At 41.1% G+C, this 25,751-nt stretch overlaps 2 protein-coding genes across 4 annotated transcripts in view; one reads left to right on the top strand and one right to left on the bottom strand.

Annotated features, from left to right (window-relative positions):
- SLC66A2 (solute carrier family 66 member 2) overlaps window positions 1-6,470 on the top strand; it is an 89,598-nt gene extending 83,128 nt beyond the window's left edge. For all 3 annotated transcript variants that reach the window (XM_066622943.1, XM_066622944.1, XM_066622942.1), the window contains one exon: window positions 2,799-6,470. In XM_066622943.1, coding sequence (XP_066479040.1) covers window positions 2,799-3,006 — 208 coding nt within the window. In that variant the 3' untranslated portion in view covers window positions 3,007-6,470. The remainder of the gene's footprint in view (window positions 1-2,798) is intronic.
- A 3,057-nt stretch (window positions 6,471-9,527) lies between these two features.
- KCNG2 (potassium voltage-gated channel modifier subfamily G member 2) overlaps window positions 9,528-25,751 on the bottom strand; it is a 75,164-nt gene continuing 58,940 nt past the window's right edge. The window contains exon 3 of the mRNA XM_066625097.1: window positions 9,528-12,128. Within this exon, the coding sequence (XP_066481194.1) occupies window positions 11,310-12,128 (819 nt within the window). The 3' untranslated portion in view covers window positions 9,528-11,309. The remainder of the gene's footprint in view (window positions 12,129-25,751) is intronic.

The raw sequence follows: 25,751 nt of genomic DNA, 5'->3' as shown, positions 1-25,751 counted from the left end.
GCTGCGAAATGGAATACCCAGCATTAAAAAAAAAAAAAAAAAGCATTAAAGAGAGCAGTTAAAGTGTGTAAGAAAAAGAAGTGCCGTGAGTCATTGTAGTCATTTTGGCATCCATTTCTAATTTTTCAGTTGCCTTCATGGTAAGCATATATTGTTTGGAATTGGAGATGCACAGTCGGTTTTATCTAAACTGCACTTAAATCTGAACACTAATAGTCTTAGTAATAGTCTTTTTCTAGTTTAGAGACTATCCTCTATCAATTGTTACCTTAAATGCTATTCTCCCATGCTTCAAAGAGTGTAATGGGTAGTTCACTAATTATTAAAAATGTGGGGAAATGCTCGGTACATGTACAGAGCATTTTGAGATTTTGATGACTGTCCTTGCCCCTAGTTTGTTCTACAGACAATACTCGTAGTACATGCATATCCATCTTGCACCATCACCTTGTTTTCATTTAGGATTCTTCGAGCCCAATCATATGCATGCCTACTCAGAAGTAAGTCCCATTATTGTCAGTGGAGCTTACTACTAGGTAAGTGTGGATAGGATTGCAGCCTCATTTGTTTTAGAACAGTGTTTCCTAAACGGTGGGTTGGGACCCATTGGTGGATCGCAACCTGATTTCTGGTAAGTCTCCAAAAGATGATGGAAAGATCAGATAACTCATTGCCTCAAGCCCTGAGGCTATTCAAAAATCAGATACTGTAGCTTCTAATTACCCTGAAAAGAGCTCAGCTCCTGCAGTTTGCAAGCAGGTGTAAATATAATATAATAAGGGAGATAAATTTTTGTGTCTTTTATTCTGATTATTATTACTTAGAGATAAATAAAAAATTTCTTTCTAGATCTCCTTTTTAAAAAGTCTGGTAAACCTAGGTGGGTCCTGATAAAGTGCCATTTAAAAAAGCAAGTCGCGGTGCTAAAAGGTTTGGGAACCAATGATTTAGAAAGTTCTTTGTGACCTGGATCATTGGACTTGCGTAATTTTATTGCACAATTGTGATCTGTACCTTGGCAACTTCAGCAAGCTCAATATTGGCTATTGTGCTTCAGCTACAACCCTTATCACATTTACTAAGGATTAAGTGCCATTGGCTGCAGTGGAACTAACTGCTTAGTTACTATGCTTTGGCATCTTTTTAGAGTTTTGTAGCTGGTTGTTGGCCAGAATATAAATTTGTCCCATCTGATGTCGTTCTCTGGCTCCCCATTCTCTCCTGCGGGTTAGACAATCATTGGGCTTGCCCTGATTGTGTCACGCGCATGGTTGCATCTGATTAATTCTAAATAAGTTTAGAAGCTACTTTCAATTACTGTATATTTCATATATGTTGCATAATATCGTTTAGGTATAACAATGAAGACTAAAGCTTTTACTGGGTGTTCCTCATCATTCCATTAGAAAGACAGTCCATTTATAATACATTAAGAATGTTAGAGCACTTAAAAAATTGGCAATGTTTTTAACTCTTACTACTAAGAGAGTGTTAATGAAAACATTTTATTTATTTTTAAATGATAAAAGCTATGTCTGACTCCCTTCACTTTATTCTCACACTTGAATTAGGAGAAAAGCCAGAGTAAATATTGTGCTCTAGGGCTCACAAGGATGGTTTAAAAGCAGTAAGAGGTGTAATTAAGATTGTACACAACCTTCTTGTTTATTCAGCTTTAGGGCCTTCTTTTAATGAGCTGTTATATAGGTAAGACAGCCATCTTATTTCACTATATACAGTATATGCATTATCTGATTGACTGGTGACTTAGGCGCAGCTATAGATTGATAAATGTGTTAGGGATGGGGCAGAATTAGAAGGCTTGAGTTGAGTTTAGAACTAAATTCTAGTTTAGTCATAAACTCTCTTTGTTGCTTTGAGTTCGTTGTCCTCTCGTGCCAAGCCTCAATTTGCTACCTGTATGTTCGGAGTTATGATATGCTTCTCTGAGTTCTTGAGGGGATTTCTGCAATCAAGAGCATATAGAGAATTTCAGCCAATTAAAAATTTGTTTAAAAAATTAAATATACATTTGTATAACCGCTTTGTGAACTTTCTGTTGAAAAGCGGTATATAAATACTGTTAATAATAATAATAATAATAATAATAGGTTGTAGGTAAATAAACTTTGTGCTGGAAAAGGTTGTTTTATTTTGTAATGTGGCATTATTTAATTCCCTGACTAGCTACTGTGTAGAATAATAAACAAAAGATTTCTCCACCCCTTTGTTTTGGTATGGGGGAATCCATAAGTCAGTAATCCATAAGTAATCCATAAGTCAGATGTCTCCCTCCCTCACATTGATATTCATCTGGCTAGATCAGGGGTGCTCACACTTTTTTGGCTCGAGAGCTACTTTGAAACCCAGCAAGGCCTGGAGATCTACCTGAGTTTTTTTTACAATGTTCGCGCCATAATAACATATAACATTTATGTGTACAATGTATGTTGGTGTACCTTGAGCCCCACTGAGTATAACAGGACTTACTCCTGAGTAGACATGCCTAGGATTAGGCTGTGAGGCTGCAATCCTAGCCACACTTACCTGGGAGTAAGCCCCATTGAGTACAATGGGCCTTACTCCCGGCGTTTCCTCCCAGAGGCACCTGAAGGGGGGGGGTCGGCACTCCGTGATCTAATCATTTTGCCTCGCGATCTACCGGTAGATCGCGATCCACCTATTGAGCACCCCTGGGCTAGATGGTTACAGTACTAAAGTTTTCTGCTCTAGCTTTGTTTCTTTTTCAGTTTTCTGTTTCTCTATTAAACCCCCTTCCACTTTGCTTTTCTGTTAAGTGTCAAGATGGTGCTGATGTGGACCAGTGGGGACACCTTCAAGACTGTGTACTTCCTTCTGAACCAGGCTCCTTTCCAGTTCTCCATCTGTGGACTGCTCCAGGTCTTTGTGGATATGGCCATCCTGATGCAGGTTTACCTCTACAGCTGTTACCCCCAGAAGCCGGCTTCCCACACAACACACCCAGCCAGTACAAAGGCACTTTGAAGCACAACTTGGAGGCAGCTATAAGTCAGAGGTGTTTGGAGCCTGCCTTGCAGCAGCTTTACTTCCACATGTAAATACCATGTCAGTGTGTGTGATGGGCTGGAAATAGAGAAGTGAGGCATGGAAACGTAAAAGGTTTCCTACCTGGCTTTGTTTTTATTATTTGCTTCCTGGGTTGCATACCCTTTGGAATGGATTTTCTTCTTTTATATATGTGGACAGACCCATGAGTTGTACTCACTTATCTGTGTGCATATGTATGTATATATCTATCTCACAAGGGCTGGATGTTAGTGTTTTCAATGCTATTTAAAAAGTTAAACTTCAAAAATCAGAATATTTTGTCTGAAGCTTTTACCTATTTATATGATATATAGAATAAGATATTTCAGATGTGTCTGGTGAAGACGGTGTATTAAGCTGAAGCAGAAATTAAAAAATTGGTGTTTTGGTTTGTTTTTTTAAAATGGTGGGTATACTTGCTCAAGGATGAATGTGGTACTGGGGAAGACTTTAGCTAGGAAGGGAGGGGTGGTGAATGATGTAAATAGATGTATTTTATGTAGTATAAATGTGTTAAGCATATATACGTGTGCACTGCTGGCCAGTGCGACTATTGGGTTGATCAAAGTGGTTGTGGTGATGCTATAGCCAAATGGATAGTATAAACCAGAAGTTAACTTGGTGGTATAAATTGAGAAGAGAAGAAAGGAGTATGCATAATGTAGGAGCAGTAGTAGTCTTATTTCTGAAACAACTGCTGCCATTAGAGATCTGAAGGGGAAAATGCCTAGCAGATTGAGAGATATTGCAGAGGCACTGTTGAGAGAACCAAGGAAGGATTTTTGACAGTAGCTATGTGGAACCGGTAAAGCCAGAAAAAAAAACACCATTTGGCTTTCCACTCTTTGTGCCAGTATATTTATGTCAGCAGCAAAGCCAACAGAGTTGCATTGCTGCACCATTCCAGTGTAGGTATGATGAAGTCTCTCGTAATAGGGAGGCTCAGGCTGCACTGGCAATGGGTGTGAGATCAGTATAATTGCCTCTTAGAATTAGGGTTTTTTTTAGCTTTCTGCTCTGAGAAAGTGAAAATACTCCAGCCTTAGAGAGAGTCACTGAGGAAGGCGAATGGCCTCGTGATGTACTAAAGAAGTTTCATTTTTTCAAAGCTTGACATTTCTCAAGAGTATTATTTGATGCCAAATGAACTCATTTTGTGTTCTGGGGAGGTCTCTGCAATTGCTTAATACTGGGAAGGAAGAAGAGTAACTGAGAGGGTGAGAGACTGAAAAAGCAGGTGGGGTGCCTATCGCTTGCCTGTAGTGTACCTGGGGATGAGATGGATCTGTATGTACAAATATGTTAGCCAGTGTCAGGCTGCTGCACATCCCTTTTTTGAGGACTTGATCTGGAATGCAAGGATGTAAAAGGCTTAAAGTGTTCCATTTTCATGGTCTTCAGCCAGTTACCAAGAGGAGCTCGCTTTGACCCCCCTCTCCACATTGCATATGTCTGTCATCTTAAAAGAAATCAGTGGTAACCTGGAAACATAGTCAGATAATCTGCCATCTCATAGCAGAATTTATGTCAGCAATGTAGACATCTACGAAATTGTTGCTTTTATTCCCTAAAACTGCTCCAGAAGAGGTGTTACTTTGAAAACCTGTAAGTCTGATTTACAAAAACTGTTTTTAGATGGGCATCCTTGCTCAGTGCATTTGGTTGTGCCAAACCTTCTCTGTACGAAAAAGACAGCAAAATCATCATTATCACAATGCAGTGAAATCCTATCTGAAATTTTTATGGTTAAGGAATGGCTTGTCTTCTGCACTTGCACATCTGCTTCCTAAAGTCTTCACCTGTCAGAAACCTCAAACTGGTTGCGCTTTGTGCTCTACAAGTGAAACCCTCCCTGTCTGAGGGGCACATGGTGCCAATGTGGCAGCTGGATTCACAGGCACTCAACCTGCACTAAAATCAGGGGTAGCCTTCTCCCAGTCTGCAGGAGCTGTTGTGGGTTCCTCCCTGCCTGTGATGGCAAATAAACCAAACCTCAGGAAAGCTTGGTGTGAAGCATTTATGGCTGACCTCAGACTGTGTGCTGTTGATTGACTCCATGCTTATTCCCTTATGCCTCAAGTGACCTTACCAAGCTGATGTTATGTGGCATGGCAGAATATGAATGTTTCATTGCTCTCCTTTTCACAAATGTTCTGCCTGTGTTAGAACATCTGGGCATTTGTCTTCTAAATTATAAATTTCCACCATGGTCTATTTCCCTGGTATGCTGCTGTAATGAGGATTGTATTTCTACTTGTACAATAGGATTTCTTATAATAGTCTGCAATGCTAGGCTTTATTTTTGTATGGGGTGGCCTCTTTTTATTTTTCTCACTGTTCTTTGATAAGGGGTTCCAGGATAAGCTATTGTGTGTGTGAGCTTAGCCTGTGTGGGTATTTAAATCTTTGTGTATCAAGTATTACAGAACATAAATTGATAGTATTTCCCCCATCCACCCTTTTCTGTATTTTGGAATACTGTGCACAGGTTCTTAACTATTCTGCTAGTAGCCAAAAAAGTATGCTCTGTGGACATACTTCCTAGAATGCTGGGAGACAAGACAGGATATTTGCATTTTTAGCTGTGAACATTCCATTTGTGGGAGGGAGATAAAGGATCTCTTATTATATTCCATTGGCATGTGACAAGTAGCACCAGTTGATTCCGGTGGTATCACAGTTATCCCAGGTGCCCTTCAGAGGTTTGTTACCTGCATGAGAAGTCCTTATCCGTGACCAACTTCTGTGTGGCTGAGAATGTTTTAGTGACCCAACTGTGTGATTGGAGACCGATCATGTGGGTATTTCCCATGGAATTAGCATCCCCCCCCCAGTGCTGACTGTGAGACAGAACCATATGATTGATCTCTGTCAGCATGGTTGGACCACTTACATGGATTGTATCATCAGCTGGATTTGTGCAGACTTCCATGCACACAATGTTCCCAATCCCCTTTTGTCTTTCATGATCTCTACTGTTTTTCCCTTCCTGGTAGCCTTCTGTGCTCCAAACCATCTTGCTCCAGACCCCATAACTTTCAGGAGTGGATTTGGGGGGGGGGGGCCCTAGGAGCTGCTGGAAAAGGAAAGGAGAAGCAGAAAAGCTTTACCTGCAGGAGGGTTAGGACACAACTCTATGTTTTCCAAGCCCATTGAATTGGCTCACTGATAAGGAACTGGGAAAACATGTAAAGGGCACTTGGAGAGGTCTGTGAAACTTCTAAAAAATTACAAATTTGAGATGTTAGGAAATCTGTGCAACAGTGATCACCTCAGAATTTAGACATCAGCAAATTGAAATGCATCGCTGTTGAATGTATGATATATTTCAATGGCACTCACAATGTTTTATCAGTTGCATTACTTTTTAAAAATAAATCAATCACTTATGCACACATTCACTATTTGGTGTTGCTTCTTTCAAATGTATAATGAGGTTGAAGTGTCCCTTGGTGGAGCTTTCTAAGGGTAAGTCAACATGGCACTAGAAATCAAAGGTGTGTTTGCTTTCCTACAAAACAGTGGCCGTGAAAATGAGCATGACTGTCTGCAACCAAAACTTGCCAGAGTTCATAGACTGATTTCCTACTGTCAGAATGTGAACACTTCTTACTGTCAAGACTGAGATTGTACCAGTACTAGAGAAGTACAATGGAATTCTCATATTCGGAATAGCATCGTGTTCTCATGCACACCTAAGACTCAATCTGTCTAGAATATCCAAATTTATTATTTAATAATCACTTAGCACATTATAAAATATGCTTTTTAAAATATGCATTTCACAGAGAGATTACTGAAGCTGGGAGAGCATATGCCTAGCTTGCCCAAGACTTTGGTTATCTAGTGAATCCTTGCTAAGGCTTTGTACCAAGAATGAAATGTCAGCACACTATTCACACTGATTCATGCCAACTCTCATGTCAACTGCAGGAAGCAGGTTGCAATCATTTTGAAAATTTAACTATTTGTATGAATAACAGAGGATATACATTCACATAACTGTACCTTAACTTTGTGTCCAAAGATTATAATGGTCATACTTACGTCCTGTGGAAATCAAGAGATTTAGGCATGACTGGCGTTCTTGGGGCTGGGGTCGTGAGCCCAGTGACTCTCATCCAATTATTTAAATTGGTTTGTTCTGCAGTAACAGCCACAGATGTTTTGTGTGTGTGTGTGTGTTTGTGTGTTCACCAGCCACTCAATGTACAACAAATGTGTGAAAATACTGCTCCATTAAAAAGAGGGAATAAAGCTTCTGCTTCACTGCACAGGGCATGTCTCCAGTGATTCTAAGCTGGTTTAATCTTTTTTAATCTTCCCTTACAGCCTAGATCTAGAATCGCTCTACAGCCCCCCCGAGCAAATTTACTTCATGCTAAGGTCTGAAGTCTGAGCCAAATCTGTGTATGATGGGTTGCTCTCCAGGAAGTTGATAGTTTGAGAATCCAATTGTTCTGCACAGAATCAGGTTGTAAAGCTGCATGGCCTGTCCCCTCCCCCCCGCTTTATTTTTTCAAGTAACGTATTGCTGTTAATCCAGCCAACATTTTTTGGACATAAAATAGGAGAATGACATTTATCTAGAACACTGAATGCAATGGAGACCATGCTGCTTGTGGTAGTTGCCATTCTTTAAAGCTCTCTTTGGCATAGTAGTGAATGGATTAAAGCTGCAGCTGCTACTGTTTTACTGTGCAAGTTACAATATTTTATTAAATCATGCAGAAGCAAGAGCTTTGTGGAAGCACAAAAATAAGAGTGCCCAAGGTTACCTGAGAAAGGTGGAAAGGGTGTTGATTGCTTCAGGACATTGTTGTATCCTGTTTGAACAGCAAGAAGGGACTGCAGGTTTATGACATAAACAGATGGATTGTCAAGGTTAAGACAAGCAAACGTGTTCGCAAGATGCAGGAAGCTGTATGAAATGCCAGCAGAAATATCAGCCACTTTGTCTGGGAGCTTCCAGATGGTGCTTCCAAGTAAGTGAAGCAGCCACCACCAGTGTGCCAAAAACAGAGGAATGGGCAAGAGTATTTCAACAACAGAGTTTGATACAGAAGGGGTTGTTTAAGTGTCATGTCACAGTTCCCCTCTGCTGATCCCACTAGCGGTGGCTGTTGGAATCCCTTTGTAGGATACCAACAACCAGGCACTGATTTGGAATTCAGAAACACTCTGTGTTGGTCATGCATATTGCATGTGGGACTTCTGTTTTTGTTTACTTTTTAAAAATGTGTCTATATAGTCAGGTGAAACCAAACACATAGATTGAGGTTGTGTACAGACAGACCTGCTTCATGTAGCAAGAGCATGTTTTTCCAATGGGGGGGGGCAAGTTCTGTTTTCCACATATTCACTCGTACCTGGTGTGAACTCCAGCACAGATGATCACCATGCCCCCATGTTCTAGGTAGGATTTTGTTCATCATCTTTTTCTTTTTTTCTCTCTCCCTTCAGGGGCCCAACATGCATAATCATTTAAATGTTCAGCACCTAAAAAAAGTCACTCTTTTAGGTTGTTCTTTTCGATTTAAAACATTGCTGTGGGGTGAGAAGAAGCGGCTTTGTGATTGTCACAAGAAGCTGGGAAATCAATACTTTGCACAGCTGGCTCCTCCTGGAAATAGGAAGACTGATAGTTTGCTGGACTTGATTCAGTCTGAATATTTTTATGCCTATTCAAAAAAGGCTGGGTGATCTACAGTAGTCTCTGTTGCTTTACGGTGCTTTGTTCTGATGTGACTGAGAGTCATTTTCACCAATTTAGAGCAGTGCATTCTGGACCCATCAGCACTCATTTCCTGCCTATTAGATTGACTCTGCCTCCAATAACTCTTCACTTAACTTTTGGGGAACATATTCCTCTTGCTATTTAAGGTATTTGTGTACATATTCGTATAGCCTCTGTCCCAGTACGAGACAGGGCTGTGCTGTACTGGTACATACATGTTCCACATGATCAGGCTGAATTGTGCAATAGGCACAATTCATGTTTTGATTCACTGTATGGAATGCTATTTCATAAGTACTTATACAACATCAGGGGCAAAATATGCAGAACTAGTTTGTGCCCTGGACTCATATTGGCCTCAAATTAGTGCCCATTTAGCCCTGTGCAGGCTGCTTCTCCATTACATTATTCCATACAATTGCACTATACGTATGAATACTGCAGCCACTTAAATCAGCTGATTAAATAGGGCCTTTTACCCATCCCATGTTGGAATTCAACACTGGTAATTAAAAATGATGTGTGATATATAAGTACATTGTGCTAACTTCCAAAACTGCAGAGGAAGTATATATCTGCTTCCAAACTATACATATTTTATTTTTTTAAGTTCTCTTTCATCCAGCACTTAGGATATATACAGCTGGTCATAACCCATTAACGAACCAACAAAATGAGCTTGACACTGTGTGTCTTGAGAAATCTTTATTTTCCATTTTTATTTTCAAATATTTTTGAACAAGTTAGAAGGAGAAACAGGAAGTAGCAATGATAATCTGTGTTTAAAATTGCCAACCATTCTTTCCTAAAGATAGAAGGAAATTTTAATTCTTTTTAAAAAGTCACTGTTTCATAAGTGGAATAAAAAACAACCTCTTAACAGAAGACACCCACTGTCCTGAATATTTCCTCATAACCCTGCTGATCAGAAACCAACATAAATGAAGAGAAACTTGGCATGAGTTTCATTATCCGTCTCCTTGCCCTAGACCACTCTTGGTAGCAGGCTAGTGGTACTTTTAATCTTTGCTCAGATCTGAAGCACTTGTTTGAGTAGGCCAGTGAGGGTTGGACTTACTACAGCCAATGACAGTGCCAAACTCCTGCCTAACGGTGGGGGGAAAAGTTTGAGAATAAAGCATGGTGCTTTTCTCTTCTTGCTCCTTTTTGCCTTGGTGCAGCCATTTTCAGAGGCTGAAAACACTTAGCCATGAGAAATGATGTATGTACCCTGAAATGCCACCAAACCTGTGGAATGAGATGGAAGACTTCTGTTAATTTCTCTTGTCTTGGATGCATGACTCTCTTGTATCCATGGAGCAGCTCTATAGAGACATCTGTCTATATCTTGGCAGCGACTTCAGATGTCACATAACATGAAACAGGAAATAAAAGTGACTTGTGCTTCCTCTTCCAACATCTTGCAAAGCCTGAAGTTCAATGTTTGCCTATTCTGCTTCTTGCCCCATATCCAGGTATGGACTTGCTTATGTGTTTCCTGTTTCCTCTGCAGTTCAGTGGCTCTTTCGGGCAAAGAGAAGCCACAAAAGCTTTTCTGTCTATTGGCCATGATCACTCCAGGGAAAAGAGGAAAGTCTCCCTTTGACTTTGATTCTAAACAAAACAGACTATTGTCCCCCTTCCAGCCAGCTATTGAGCTTCCTTAGAGATGTTCTCTTCCCATTTGAAGACCATGACTGTATCACTAAGGTGCAGTAGGACAGAAGACATGGTGGGGAGAAACAGAATTTTTAAAAAGAGTATCACTTTTAAAAAGAGAATGTACATCACATCTGAGCAAAGGAAAACTGATTGTATATCTCCGCCATCCAAGCTAGGATGCAAAAGCTTACTGTGGGAAAGATCTGCATGTTCACTAAATAATGCATATAGAGCTAAAGCATACATTGGAGCTGTCAGCAGGCAGCCAAAATTGTGGTTATTGATTTTCTTTCTATTGAAGAAAAAATTAAAACAGAGAGGTAAGTTAGGGACAAATTGCCCATTAATCAGAGAAGGTTCTTCCTCTCCAAATTCACTTTTTACTCTTTCTGTGCTCACTTCTTGAGGGATTCCATAGGACATGAATCTATTTGCAGAAAAAGTATTCTTGTGCAATCTGCTGCTTTGCTCCAAAACCCTGTGTATTGTCAGTGGCACATGTATTTCAACTGAATTTAGGAGCCTTGGTAAAACAAAACTGCAATCCCCCTCCCCCGTACACAGTGGAAACCTGTCCTAAACTGCTGTTCATTTTAGACCAAGCAGCAACACTTTCAGCGCTAAAGTCTCTCCAGTTCTCTAAGGAAGCTTAGTTGTCCTCAGTATTATTTAAGTAACACAACTGGTTGGTCACTTTCACCACTGACCATAAGGCAGCCTCTCCTTAACTGTGGTTTAAGACCCAAATCCAGGCGCCTTATGGCGTTTCAGACAGTTATCTAGAAATCCATTTATCCACATTTTCCAGTCTGTTGCTGCAACACTTCAGTTAAGTTTTGAGTTAGCATTTCTCTGTTCCCTGTTCAGCCTCAGCCTGAAGGATCTCTCCATCAGTCTCTTGTGGACATGGGTTGTCTTCTCCCTGAGACCTGCTGTCATTTGAAGTTCCAGTGGCTTCTTCCACCTGATGAACCTGTCTGCTGGCAATTCGTTGCTGTTCTTCTTTAAGCTCTATGTATGAGCGGGAGAAAGTGTGAAAGATGGAAGTGACAGGGAAAGCCATAAGCAAAATGCCACTCAGTATACTGCTCAGGGCTACCACCTGTCCTGGAATGCTACGAGGCACCATATCGCCATAGCCTACAGTTGTCATAGATATTACGGCCCACCAATAACTGCTGGGAACACTAGTGAATTCATGCTTGGCTCCCATTTCACTCTCTGCCAGGTAAACCAGTGGAGAAAAGAGTGCCATAGCAACACAAAGAAAAAGGAGGAGGAGTCCAAATTCGCGTGTGCAACGGCGCACGGTAAGTCCCAGGGTTTGCAGCCCCAATGAATGCCGGGCCAGCCGCATGACATACAGAATGCGAAGGGCTCGCAAGAAGCGAAGAACCAGTCCCACTCTCTCTAAGTACTTGTTTCCGACACTGCCACCCCCACCCCTGGGTTTGTTGCTGTTTTTGGTAGAGGCCATGTCCACAATCAAAGAGATATAGAAAGGCAAGATGGCCAAAATGTCTATAATGTTGAGTGGAGTCTTCAAGAAGGTGCACTTGCTTTCAGCTTGGATGAAACGCAAGATGAACTCCAAGGAAAACCAAGCCACACAAACAGTCTCCAATATAAAGATGTCCTGGCACTTCTGGGAACATTCACCCTGAGAGGAAGATAAAACATTTAAAATGGGCATTTATTTAAAAGTTTTATATCCTGCCTTTCTCTTATATAATAAACATATTAAAACAACAAGATATCATATGCAAGATAAAAACTGCATCACAGTATAAAATCATAATATGGCCTCCTTATTATAAGCCACAGCATGAAACACTATGAAAATACAGAAAACAGAAACAACAGAGGCCCAAAAAGAAATTTCAAACAAATCCCAGAAGCAAACTAAGCAAGAAAACCAAGATGAAAAAGAAAAACTTTTAGTCCTTGCTGGAAAGCTAACGGGAAGAGAGCAGAGTTCTTAATTCTACTGAGAGGGAGTTCCATAATAATGGCGCTGCCATGCAGAAGGCACTGTTCCTCACCATCAATCTGGTCTCCAGCAGGGGAAACTTGCAAAACAGGACCCCTTCAGCTGACTTCAGAGGACAAGCTGGTTCACATGAGAGAAGACAGTTCCTCAAATACCCTTGGTCCCTGTTGTGTAGCAGTGGTGCAACTAAGTCAAACTGCTAAGACCACACAACTTCTGTGTTCTGTACTAATTGCAATTTCCAGACAGTCTTTAAGGGTAGCCCCCCCCCCCAATAGAGGGTATTATAGTGGACAAGTCTTGACGTCACCAAGGCATCATTGCAGTTAGGTCTCATCAGCTCAAGTTTAGCCAGAGCTAGCATGCCAGCCTAAGCTGGGCAACAGCCAGCAAGCCAATTTAGCAACTCAGGAACTATATTCTTTGGTGTGCCGAATGCTACTTTCACAGAGATGCCTTTGCATTGCCAATTGTGCCAATTAATTTCAATTAAATTAACACAAAAAATGTTCGGTAGAATTTAAATCTGTAATCAGAAACTCAAAGTAGACATACAATTTTGCACTGTGACATCTTGGAAATCAATTGATAAACTGGTGCATGAGTTTGTACAGACAATGGCCCCCTTATGCAGATGCTGTTTTATCTATTTTGTGTCCCACATTTGTTATGTGAAAATCCCCTTTTTCCTTTTTCCTTTTGTGATTTTTATATCTGGTTATGTTATTATGGACTAAAATATCATACAGGCCAAGCAAACAAGCCCAATTTCCAAAACCCTGGCAAAAGTCACAAGTTTACACCACCTCTACCTCGCCATGCACACAGCAGCAAAGACTTTAGCAGCAAAGTCTAAAGAGCAAACTGTTGTCTCAGTCACTGTAAATCGTTGTTTAAATGTTTCCTATTGTTGTAGCTTAATCACTCTTACCATATGCAGATTTGAACAGCCAGCTACCCCCCCCCCTCCAGGCCAGCCTTTGCTGATAGCTGATTCCTTGATCATCCTGTTTTTCTGGCATGCTCCACGTGTCCCACTGTGTGTAGTGAGCATGCGCATTCAGGACAGCTCTAGGCCACATCCGGGTCATTTAGGTCAGCATCCAGGTCACAGCAAAAACCCTTAAAAGAGAAGGCTGCCATGTGCTCTCTCTCTCTCTCTCTCTGGCTGCCCTCCAAGGCAGAGGTCCTCCATAGGACTCTTCCCCCCTCCCATCCAACTGCTCCTCAGGATAGGTAACTATATCTTGCGTCTGGAACCTTTTCCCTGTGTCCCCCCTTTTTTCTCCCCTTCTTTAGTCAGCAACTGAGTTATGCAGACCAGGGACTCCTAAAATCCTTCCCTAAAATCTATCCTTTTGTGATCTCCTCGGAATGCACCAAATACACTCCACACGCAACCACCATGAAAGTTAGGTACACTATATCCAAGTACTAGGATTCAAGTAGACATATACTTACCATTTTTCCATGTGCATTATGTATACCTATGTGTTTTTGCAATAAAAATATAATCCTATTGAAAGTTATCTTTCTCCCAGTCTCTTTTCAAGCTAAACAGGAATTTCTTTGCATTACGCTGTCTTGTTATCTAGCCTGCGATCCTGAAGTTACCAAAAAGGGCTGTTATGTTTTAAGGGGAATTATTATATTACCCTTTTGGAAACACATTCTCTAGGTTCAGCCTGGTGATAATATCTTATTTTTAGAAAACTCCCACCAAAAAATAGATGAAGTCCTCAGTGTTGATGGAATGCCAAATGCTTGTAGCTCTTCAAAGCAACTGTTTTCACAGGGCAGGTCAACATCCTGCTGATGGATATTACAAAGCTGCCAAAGAAGCATGAAGAAAGAATGAGTTTCACTTCCAGATCAGGAATTAAACCCAATGTGCAGGTCCTGACTCTCCGTGAAGAAACTGTGGGCAACTGCCCTCCAGCATAGATTGCTGTTGGAAAGTAGCTTCTGTATGAAAACCAAAAAAAAAAAAAAAGACCTGTTCCAGTAAACTCCCCCCCCTTCCAATATCTAAATACCTAAATTTAAAACAAATCAGTGCTATTTAAAAAAAATATATCTGAGGGCAAAGAATTGTTTGAATGAGTAATTATCAGTTCCTTCCTGGAAGATGAATAAAACCCTCCTTTAAAGGCTGTTAACAAACTGACCTTCACAACTCTTAAACAGCAATTGAATAATGAAGATTTCTGGTTGCTTACATCCACTGCCAAATCAGGTACAGTTCACTGTTACCTTTTCTCTTTTAACTTCCCAATGAGTGTTAATCACCTCCAGCAAGTAAACAGAATATACAATAGTTAACAGGCTATTGGGACAAGCATGAGGAGCTTTGACTTGCATATTCTGACTCTGATGAAGAAGAGATTTGTATGTGTTGGCAGCATAAGGATATCAAACTGAAATGCGGAATTCATATGCTGTGTTTGTGCAATAAGTTATTTTATTGTGTGAATACTTAAACCAGCAGAATATACTGCACTACACTGACTATAGAGTGGTTGCTCATCACCCACAGCTTTGATCATCCATGGATGGTGGTGGACAGTCTCTGGGGCTCCTGGAAACCAGTTCTGGCCTGACCCAGACCCTTGAAAGAAGTGTTCTTAAAAGTTAAAAAAAAAAAGTTTTTAAGCATTCCTTACTTTACTGCCACAAACCTTGCCAGCTGCAGGACAATCCTGAGCTCCCAGAAGCCATTTGGCGCTCTCAGAAACCATTTCCAGGTTGCGCCAAGGCCTGTGATCCCCTCCCTTGGCTTGCCTCAGGATGTATTGCGGAAATGCTTGGGAAAACATTTTTACTTTTTAAAACGTTTAAAACGTAGACCACAACAACTGCAGATTGTTCGGTATCCACCGGGGGGGCGGGCCTGGTAATGGATTCTCCCATTGATACCAAGGGACTACTGTACTGAAACACTGGAAGTATAAGGGCACCCCCCCCCCACTATAGTTCAATTGATTGAGGATCAACTGATTGATTCTGGCACTTGCTCCCCTCTAAGGGGGAGGCAAATACAAAGATCAGTAGCTGCTAAATGAGTTCAGCTTATTTGCTTCCGCTGTCCTTCAAGACAAGCATCACTGTTAGGAGCAGGGGATCTGTTCCATGCAGTCTCTTAGTATGAAGATGATGTTGGCATTTGGACCTCATAGAGGGGCTACGATACCCAGGTTCGTAGAATGTCTAGGTGCAAATGGAATGTGGAATGTCATGTAATGTCGTCATGCAAATATTTTTCTCCAGTGAATGGCTGTCTCTGTTATGATAAATGCTGGCTTGATATTCATGCGGAAAGGAAAGGAAAGGGCAACTGTGGGATAAACAAAAGGAATATTTATGAGTTCTGGCACTGCTGTGCAACCATAGTCATTTTTTTTCTCAAGAGACTCCTTGGCTTTAGTCTTTCCTCAAAGAGAAGGGGCTCCATTTTCTTGATTATTTTGGTTGCTCTTTTTTGCACCATTTCCAGCTCTGTAATATCTTTTTTGAGAAGGGATTAGCAAAACTATACACAGTATTCTAAACGTCGCTGAACCACAGATTATAAAATGGTATTATGGTATTGGTTGTTTTACTTTCAAGCTACTTTCGAATAAACCCTAGTATACAGGGTGACCCAAAAGCAGGTGGAAAGGAGGTGGAATAAATGTTATCATTTACGGTCTACCTACTTTTGGGTCGCCCTGTATAATTTGCCTTTGCCGTTGCACATTTCATCAAGCTATTCAACCGTCACCCCAAGATCTCTTTCAGTGTATGTGTGGTTATAATTTTTTGCCCTAGTTTGCATTATTTCATACTTGCATTTTACAGCATTTTGCCATTTTTGTTACCCATTCAATTTGGATAATTTGTTCTGGAACTCTGCCAGTCTCCTTGGGATTTCACCACACAGAATAATATGATATCCTCAAAGAAAGTGACTGCCTCACTTCTTGCTTCTGAGCCCCAGTACGAATTCTTGGGGGATCTCACTGCTTGCTTTCTTCCATTGCAAAAACAGTCTGCTAACTGTTACCTCTGCTTCCTGCACTTTCATCAAGGAGCAGTTCATAAGGGAACCGATTGAGTTTACTTGGGAGTCTTTACTGAGAGATTCTATCAAAAGCTTTTTGGAAATCCAAAAATATGTCAATGGAAACACTCCTAGCCATGTGCTCGTTGACACGCTTGAGTGTCAACTTGAGTGGACGTGCATGTTTTCCAAGTGACATGGTAAGACGATCCTTGGAACTACTGAATTGTCAAGTGCAACAGGGTCGCCAGCAAGTCTTGGTATTTATGAGTCACAGATGCGCCAAAGAATAGTGCTAGTGTAGAGGCATCGGAGACATAATGCCAAAGGAAATAAGTAATAAGTGTATCTGTTGTTCAGCAGGATAGTAAAGGTTTCTCAACCACCACAGAACCAGGTATCTTTGAACAGTCCTTAATAGCTGTCAGCAATTTTTTACAGTGGAACTGCAACAAATTGGTGTATAGCAGTACAGAATGGCCACAAATTGCACATAACTATGCCAGTACAAATAACTTTATAGACAATTGTACCTATTAATAAACTGTATACTATCAGCATAACAGGTGCAATATAGAGCACTAAAGGTGTTTGTCTCTATTACAGAAAAATTAGAATAACCAAAGGTAATTCTTGTCCTACAGATGAGGTAGTATTTAGCTATTTACATATAGTTCTCCACAGCTGAACAAGCTCTCTTCCTTCTTCTCCATAAACAAAAAGTATTGAAAGAGAGTATATCAATCTATAGCAACTTGTATCCTACCCTAATTTTAGTCTCTTACAGAAAATGAAATGGAGCAGCATCTATGTTTACTCATGAGCAGGCACATGTACCTTAATGCCTATCAAAGGCCAGGCAAAGAGAAAGCAAGACCACCAGAATGGTCCTAACTCAATGAATGTGGAGCTCAACAAAAGCTCCAAAAGGCACCCCCCACCACCATTTGAATAAACCTATGGGTCCAAAACCAATGTGATCCTGGGAATAGAATCCACAGAATTTTTCAGCTTAAATAAGAGGTTTTCCAACGGGGGTGTCACAAAACCCCAGTCTGAGAAGCTCTGACCCTGCACCCTTAAGGGGCTGGGTGACCTTGACAGCAACACTGGTGCTCCTGCAATCACACTGGCGTTAAGGATCAGGGCTAAATTTAGATTTACCAAGGCCCACAGATGCTCTCTGGAGGGTGGGGGAAGCCTGCAGGGCCCTTGGCAAGCCTCCCTGCACCTTAGAATTGTTGAAAAATGCTCACACTTCCAGTGTTTGTACTTTCAGTTTCACGACAAAAACCAGAAGTGGGTTGTGCAAGCATTTTTCAACAATTCTAATGTGTGAGGAAACTTTCCGAGGGCCCCGAAGGCTTCTCCCATCTTCTGGAGGGCGTTTGTGGGCCTTGGTAAGTCTAAAATTAGCCCTGATGTCCCCAGTGCTGATGCGATTGCAGGAATGTCAATGCCACCCCTTCTCTCCCCCGCAGAGACTTACATTGGCCCAAACACCTCTGGAGAGTTTAGAAACTTCTGGCTTAAATCTTGAAGTATGATGGTGTCCCGATTTCCTTTGCAGCAAGTTTTCTTAACCTGGGTCCATGCGGTCTCAGCTTTCATCAGACTCTCAAATGGGTCTGTGACCCCAAAATGCATAAAAACCACTGCTTTACAGTTAATCAAACTTCAGCTACCACAGAAATGAAACAGATTCTGCTGTGCAGTCTTCTACTCCAACTCCATCTAATTGTGAAAGATGCTGAAGACGTAGTCACATCATCAGAATTTTAGTGCAATCTGCTGCTCATATGCACACAGGTATCACAATGTCCTGTGAGCTCTTACTGTTTATACTCCACTTCCTAATCCAGGGGTGTCAAACATAAGGCCCGGGGGCCGGATGCGTGTCTTAACTCAGCACACACTACTGCACAGGTAAGTTTAAGAAAACATCCCTATTCATAAGAACCTGTAAAAGCACAATCCTGGAATGGGACTACAGTACTTTTAAAATCTTATCTCAAACACTAACATCTCTGTTTTTCCCCTATTATGTATATCAGGTGCAATCTCACAATTATTATTATTGTTTTTAAACTAAATGCAGTTCCATTTGTATGAATAAGAAATGTGCAAAGGTTATTTTTGACCTAGAGTGAAATGAAATTAGAGGAGCTGGTGTGGGCATGGAGTTATTCATACTTAAAGGCTGAAGTCATTGGTTTGAGGACTAAAAAAAAAATATTACCACAAATTGAGAAACAAGAACTACCAGCACAAGCCTATGCATGTCTACTCAGAAGTAAGTCCCATTATATTTAATGGGTCTTACTCCCAGGAAAGTGTGTATAGGATTGCAACCTACATTGAGTACAGTCAATAAACCATCTCAGAAAAAAAAATTTGCTCCCAAGGACTTCAGTTCTGCATGTCTAACTCAGCCTTAGTATTCAAGACCTCTCTCATGTAATGGAATCAGGTTTCTCATATCAGGATGATCAAGTGTCCGGGAGCATTTGTGTTACTCTTTGTATTTTCTATTTGTGTCCTGGGCTGAAGTCCTTACTGAAACAGGAAGGAGGAGGGTTTTGGTGTGAATGTTTGGGCTGTGCTTCCTGCCAGCGAACAAATTTGACATTTCTCCTAGATAACAGCCTGTTTCGAGTGAGTCATCTGGCTCATCTATGACCTCCTGCATGAAATGAAGCAACAACCAATCATTTTGATTAAAAATATGCAATTAGAGTTAGCTTTGGCTTTGGATTGTCCTTCTGTACCAATGTTGGCTAAGGCTCTTTTAATCCTAGAACTGCAATTAAAGGACATAAATTCATGTAGCTTTCTCCACGCTGCTTATATATCACTCGTTTGTCAAAAATGTTAGCACTGTTATTTTCTTAGATTGGCTTCCCGCACTCCCTGGACCCCAGCAGCAGGTAAGTTACATTTAAAAAGCTCCCTCTTCCCCTGCAGACATGTAATCCTGAAGATTGCATTGCTGCCTTCCTCCTGCCGCTCAAAGGGAAAGGGGCAGTGATTCTCCAGCTGGTGGGTCATGACCCACCAGGTTGAGAACCAAGGCTCTATGAGCTTTCTCCCATGATCAGGTATCCTAATCTGGGTGAAAGATATCTATAAGGTGTCACAGCACATGTCTCACTTTTACTAGAACAACTTACTCTTAAGACAGTGTTTCTCGACATTTGTCCTCTGCTGTACAACTTCACATGGTCCACCTATTTGAAGTACCACTGGAAGTAACTGGCGATGACATCATCACCAGTTACTTCTGGGTTGGGAAGTCAGATGTGACGTGGCAAACACCAGTAAGAGGCTTAGGGTGGATGGGAGGGCTTTTTGAACACAGAAAAGCATGATTTGGAGTTCTGCCCACCAAGTCGAGTCTCCTACCACTGTTTGTTGTGTCACATTCCTGGTCTTACAGGTCCAGTGGTCCTGCAAGTACAACCAGTGGTACCCGTACCACTGTTTGAGAAACATTGCTGTAAGATAAAACTTATATGGTAAGCAGGCCAATGCAATTCAAAGAGCAACATTTCTTGTCTTCTGGCACTTTGTCAGTTACAGATAGGTTAATAGAACTGCATAAAAAATGCAATACTTCTTGAAAAACTAAAGGCGACCAAGACCAGTATTATTAAAACATGCTTGTGAAATCAGTATATAAAAAAGATACATATGGCCTCCTTTGCGGTAGTCCCAACTTTATGGAAATTTCTACTATGAGGAATTTGTGAGGTTGGTACCTTTGTTGTCATTTTTTTTAAATAGGTTCACTCTTACTTCAGCAGAGATTTACTGGTTTATTATAAAGGCACTCTCATGTTTAACAGTGACATCCAGATTAGATTACTGCATGGGGCTGCCTCTGAAGACAGTTCGGAAACTGCAACTAGTGCAGAACGCGGTGGCCCATGTGGGATCATGTAGTAGAAAACTATCACTTATTTCTTTATTTTCTTTTCCTTTCATTTTGATAGTGTCTATCATAGGACCCAATGCTCAAGTTAAGCCAAGATAATCATCTTATAGAATTTTCAGGTAACCATTTTTTCACCTTTGTAAGGATTTGGCCCTCAAGGTCTTGCCAATTAAATGCTCTTTCATTTTCAGTGATATGTATAAAATAACAATCCAGTATGCATTTGTTACTCATTTTGAGTTTCTCTCTCCTTAACTTTGAGTATTTCTCGTGGAACAGCTTTTGCCCTTTCCTGGTGCTTTATCTGCAGAGTATTACTATCAATTCAACATTATTTCACACACATATTTATCTGTAGTGATCTCATTGCAAGATTGGTAAGTACCTTGCAGTATCGTATTCCTGTTTATGTGTTTCCTAGATACAACATAGATGTTGTCAGATGCTTTACAGCTATCAGAAGTGATTTTTCCTCTGTTGGTGTGACAAATAAACCTTTCACTTGTGGTTACCAACCATGAATGAGACTGGTGCTTTGAGGACAATGAAGTGTATCACTCAGTTTTACCAATGTATGATGCCGTTACCTATGTATGATGTATGCAAAGACTCCTCATGCTCTTTACAGCAGTGTTTCTCAGATTGTGGGTCAGGACCCACTAGGTGGGTTGCGAGCCAATTTCTAGTGGGCCCCTATTCATTTCAATGTGTATTTTATTTTTAATCTATTAGACTTGATGCAACCATGTTATGTGACTGCACTAGGGAAATTTTATAGATCTGTACTTTTAAAAGGTTACTATGTACAAGTTGTCTCATTATTCACGAGGGTTTTGTTCCAAGAACTCACGTGGATGGTAAAAAACGCACTATAGCAAATCAATTTAAAAATTGATTTGCTCTGTTGATTTAAAAACAGCCTTGATGACCTTTGCAATGCATCCAGCCTCCGTTGTGCCAAAGCCCAGAAAGTCTGTGGCAGCCTAGCTCGGCTGGCGCGGGGTCTAGGAGGGTGTGAGGAGGGCGGGGACGAGGTAAGGAAGAGGTGTTTTGGAGTGGGTGGGTGGGGAATAGGAAGCCTGGCCAGGATCCGGCACTTATGCCGCATCCTAGCCCCGGGCAGCTCAGATTTACGTTACCTCTTTAGGTGGCACAGATCTGAGTAGACTTATTGGGGTGCTGCAACTCTACCCGGGATAAGAAGAATATGGGCCAAGCCACAGCCAACCCCAAAATTGCGCTGCATACAGTGCAGGCCCGCCAACCTGCCTATTCCAGCACAAGTTATGATTGTGCGGTTAATTAATTAATTGATTGATTGATTTGATTTTTGTCACATGAGAGGTTTAAAAATTTTCCTGCTTGATGTTGTCACTTCCAACCATGGCATCACTTGCAGGATCATGACATCACTTCTAATGGGTCCTGACAGATTGTCATTCTAAAAAATGGATCCCGGTGCTAAAAATCTTGAGAACCACTGCTTTAAAGACTATATTGGGCAACATCCAAACAGAGTTCAGCACTTTTATGTCTTACTGGTTTCAGTAGGAAAAATTAACCCTATGCTTAACTCTTCCATTGAAATATGACTTTGAAAGTACTTTAATGGCATAAAGTAATTTGAGAGAAAAAAGCATCTACGAACTTCCTGTATGGCTTATGTCTGTTAAATGAAGATCAGGTAAATTAAATTTTGTAAATCACCATTTAGAAAACCATGTCAGAATTGGGTAATATCTGCTTTGATCTTTCTACTGCTTGATTCTTTAAAATGCCCACTTGTAACTTGTGCCCTTTTGGCACTAAACATAGAAAGGGCAGAAACAACTATCTATTCTTCAAGAATAAACACAGATAGGAGAAGTAGCTACAAGGGGACTCCACTGAAAATAGAAATGTGTATGGAACTGTTTGCTTATCTGCTGTTGCAGGTGATGCTGACCTTTTTTGTCAAGTGATCACTCATCTGGAAAATTAAACAGTCTTCTGTTTACATATGAATTATGAGCTTCAAAACTTCTAGATGAGAGATGTTTTCAAGAGGACATCTCTGCCTTAAGGATCACCATCATTCATCACCAGTTGCTATCTGTGTAATTCTAAAAACCAAGACCCACAATAGTAAGACAACATTGTTCTATCTAGACCAGTGAGTGGTTCCCAGCCTTCTTTCACTTGTGTACCGGTTGGTTGCCCATTTCCATAAATTGTACCCTTCATATTAGCAAAATGTTTCTAATTAATAAAGTAGCTGATCACTTTCCACATTATATTTCAGCTTTTTTTAGTGTACTGGTTTTCAATACATATTGCACAAATTAAAAAATTTACACTTATCTTAAAATGATGACAAAATATGTAGAAAATTACCAGAATAACTCTCTCACTGAACACTACCCACTGACTGACTGAGGCGTCTGCTTATATGTACACACCAGTATCAGCATGATGGCACTCAGATGTTTGTGAAGTGGAGAGCTGAGCCTGTAAAGGGGCATGCTGCCTGTTTCAGGAGGGCTCCCTACCATTCACCAAAATAACAAAGCAAAGGGAAGAGGGCTTTTCTCGAGGTTAAATAATGAAGAAAACTCACACTGTCACTTATCATGATATTGTTCACAAATTTTGACCCATGTACCTTTTCGCACCATGATTCAATTTTTTTTTTTTTTTTTTTGCATACCCCTAAATGTCCTGATAAGTACCCCAGGTTGGGAACAATTTGTCTTGAACTATCATCTTCGAATGGGACTCCCTGAGAAACTAAATGGGCATTTCACTACTATTATGAATAAACACAGCCAATGTGCATTTAATACTGGGGTGAATCAGAGGCAACAAAGTTAATGATCAGAGGCAATACAGGTTTGCATTGCTTAACGATGGGGATGTGTTCCTGCACCCCCGTCATCAAGTGACACTGGACATTAAATGACATCACCACCTGACTAAGCTTCCAAAGCTGAGGGAAGCAGAGCTCCCCTCACCTCTGGTAGCTTTTCTGAGACCCAATTTCCTTGGGAAACTGGAAGTTGCTATTTTTTTTTTACCTTTTTGGCCATTCTAAGCCTCGCAGAGCTTAGAAAAGCCCCTAGAGGTGAAGGGAGCACAGCTCCCCTTGGTTCCAGTGGCTTAGGGGGGGACAGTGATCAGCGACGGGCTGCATGAACTGTCACATTTGCAGCCTGTCACTGGTTTGAATGTCAGAAAGCAACGTTCACCTGTACACGCACACATCCTTCAATAGTTGCTTATGCAGCCCACATTACCCATTCATAGGACAGTTATGTCTAATGTATTCTTACAGACCAACCTTAACTAGTGCTGGAACAGAAGAGTCACTCAACGCATGCTGTATCCAGCACTGGGAAGGAGAAGGCTGGAGGTCTCCTCAAGGTAGGGGGACATTTGTCCCCTTACTCTGGGTAGAGCCCCAGCCTACACAGTGCGGCTACTCAGATCTGTGCCTGCCAAGTGAATCCCCATGTCCAAGAATGCCCATGTCAGCCTTTCACATCCAAGAGGGGGAAAAGGATTTGACCTGTGCCAATGCCATCAATCCTGCCCCCTTCCTGGGCCTAGTCCTCCCACCCTGTTAAATCACCTTCCCACCCTCCCCGCCCTTACACTGCCTGGTCAGAGCTTACTTGCTCTGTCAGGCATTCCATTTGGGTCCAGCGCCAGCAGGATGTTGCAGGCCTTCCCTCTAGCACTGTTTGCTCACAGGGTGTCCACAAGTTCTTTGCAGCATTTTTTGCAACACCCTAGGCTGGTGCAGCAGTTGCTGCACTGGTGCTAGTCTGGAATAGGATTGTGCTTATAGTATCTGGAAAGGGGCTTCAGCCATCCTCACTTCAGTTACAAATACCTACTACATTAAAAAAAAATCAGAGTTTTTCCTTCCTAGTTGCTTCTTAGAGAGACTAATTGAAGTGCTACAAAAATGAAGTACTACAGCAGAAAGTAGTGTAGAGAAACTGAAGCCCAAGGGTAGTATTGTGACCATTGGTGACCCTGAGATGGCTCATTCTATGCATAAATGTATATTGTATATATGTAATGAGCTTTTCCATTGTATTGTAAAATCCATATAATCTGCATATAACTATTTTCATTACAAGCTGAAGAAAGATGCTTGTTATGTGAAGATGTTTTTACTTAGGAATGTGCTTTGAATGTATCATTTTGGCATGAACTAGTATCTTCATAATGAGCAGTACTAAGCTCTATCAGTACTTTATAATGAGCAGTACCAAGGCCTATCAATAGGTAGAAATGTACTGTTGGATGCTTAGATTACACTAACAAGTTTTGGGGATGTTATTTTGAGGATTTTGAGGAAATCTTATGATTTCAGAGAAATGGAAAGCTATAAAAGCTTATGTGCATGTCCTGCTTTTGGGAAAAACAAGTGCACGATGCATGCTTAATTTTATATAATAGGTGTGTTCCAAATAAGGTGGTAGGATAGTCCCCATCAGTAGAAATTGTGATTATTCTGGCATATGATAGCACTTACATACTTTCAGAACAATCAGTGAAAATGTAAAAGACCCAGCCTCTTTACTAAAACAAATGGTCTGGGCAAAGCTCACAGATAATAGTTTTGTGGTCTTAAAGTGTATTTCTAATCCTAATTTGTACACAAAGCCTAATTTGTGCACAGAATTAGACAGCAATCCTTTAACACTTTCCTGAGAGTAAGTTCCAATGAACAAGTGGGACTTACTTCTGAGAAATATGTATAGAACTGTTAATGACCCAATCCTAACAAAAGGAAACACCGGCAGAACGTGTGCTCTGCCGGTGCTGGAGCCTTCCCACATGTGCCCGTGGAACAATGGAGGCCTATGAGCAGAGGTAAGTGGGAGGGGCGTTTAATGGGTGGAGGAGGATGGAATGGTGATGAAATGGGGTGGGCAGATTGGGTCCAGGAGGGGGGTGGGCTTGAAAGCAGCATGTTCCAAATTTTGACACTTTCTCAGGACTGATCCACCTACATGGATCAACATAGACTTGTGCCAGGAATATCATTGGAGCTGCTGGACCTTACCCCAGGGCAAGGGGACTAATGTATCCTGAGGAGGCCCCCAGAAACCAAAAATTTCACCCAGAATGCCGTGGAATCTGTGTCGGTGCCACTGCATCGTCATGCAGGGATTTAGATATGTTTGGGCTGTTAGTCTATCAGGGCAATACTTTACTCTATTTGTATTAATTGTAAACATATTTATACTATCAAGTGAAATGGACTTGACCATCACGCCTTTCCAATCCTGGGTACTGTACATATAGTCTGCCTAAATGACTGCTCACC

Source organism: Tiliqua scincoides, chromosome 4, assembly GCF_035046505.1.
Source record: "Tiliqua scincoides isolate rTilSci1 chromosome 4, rTilSci1.hap2, whole genome shotgun sequence".
NCBI lineage: Eukaryota > Metazoa > Chordata > Lepidosauria > Squamata > Scincidae > Tiliqua > Tiliqua scincoides.
Note: the sequence above shows the minus strand (reverse complement) of the source record. Positions and strands in the feature narration are given on the sequence as shown.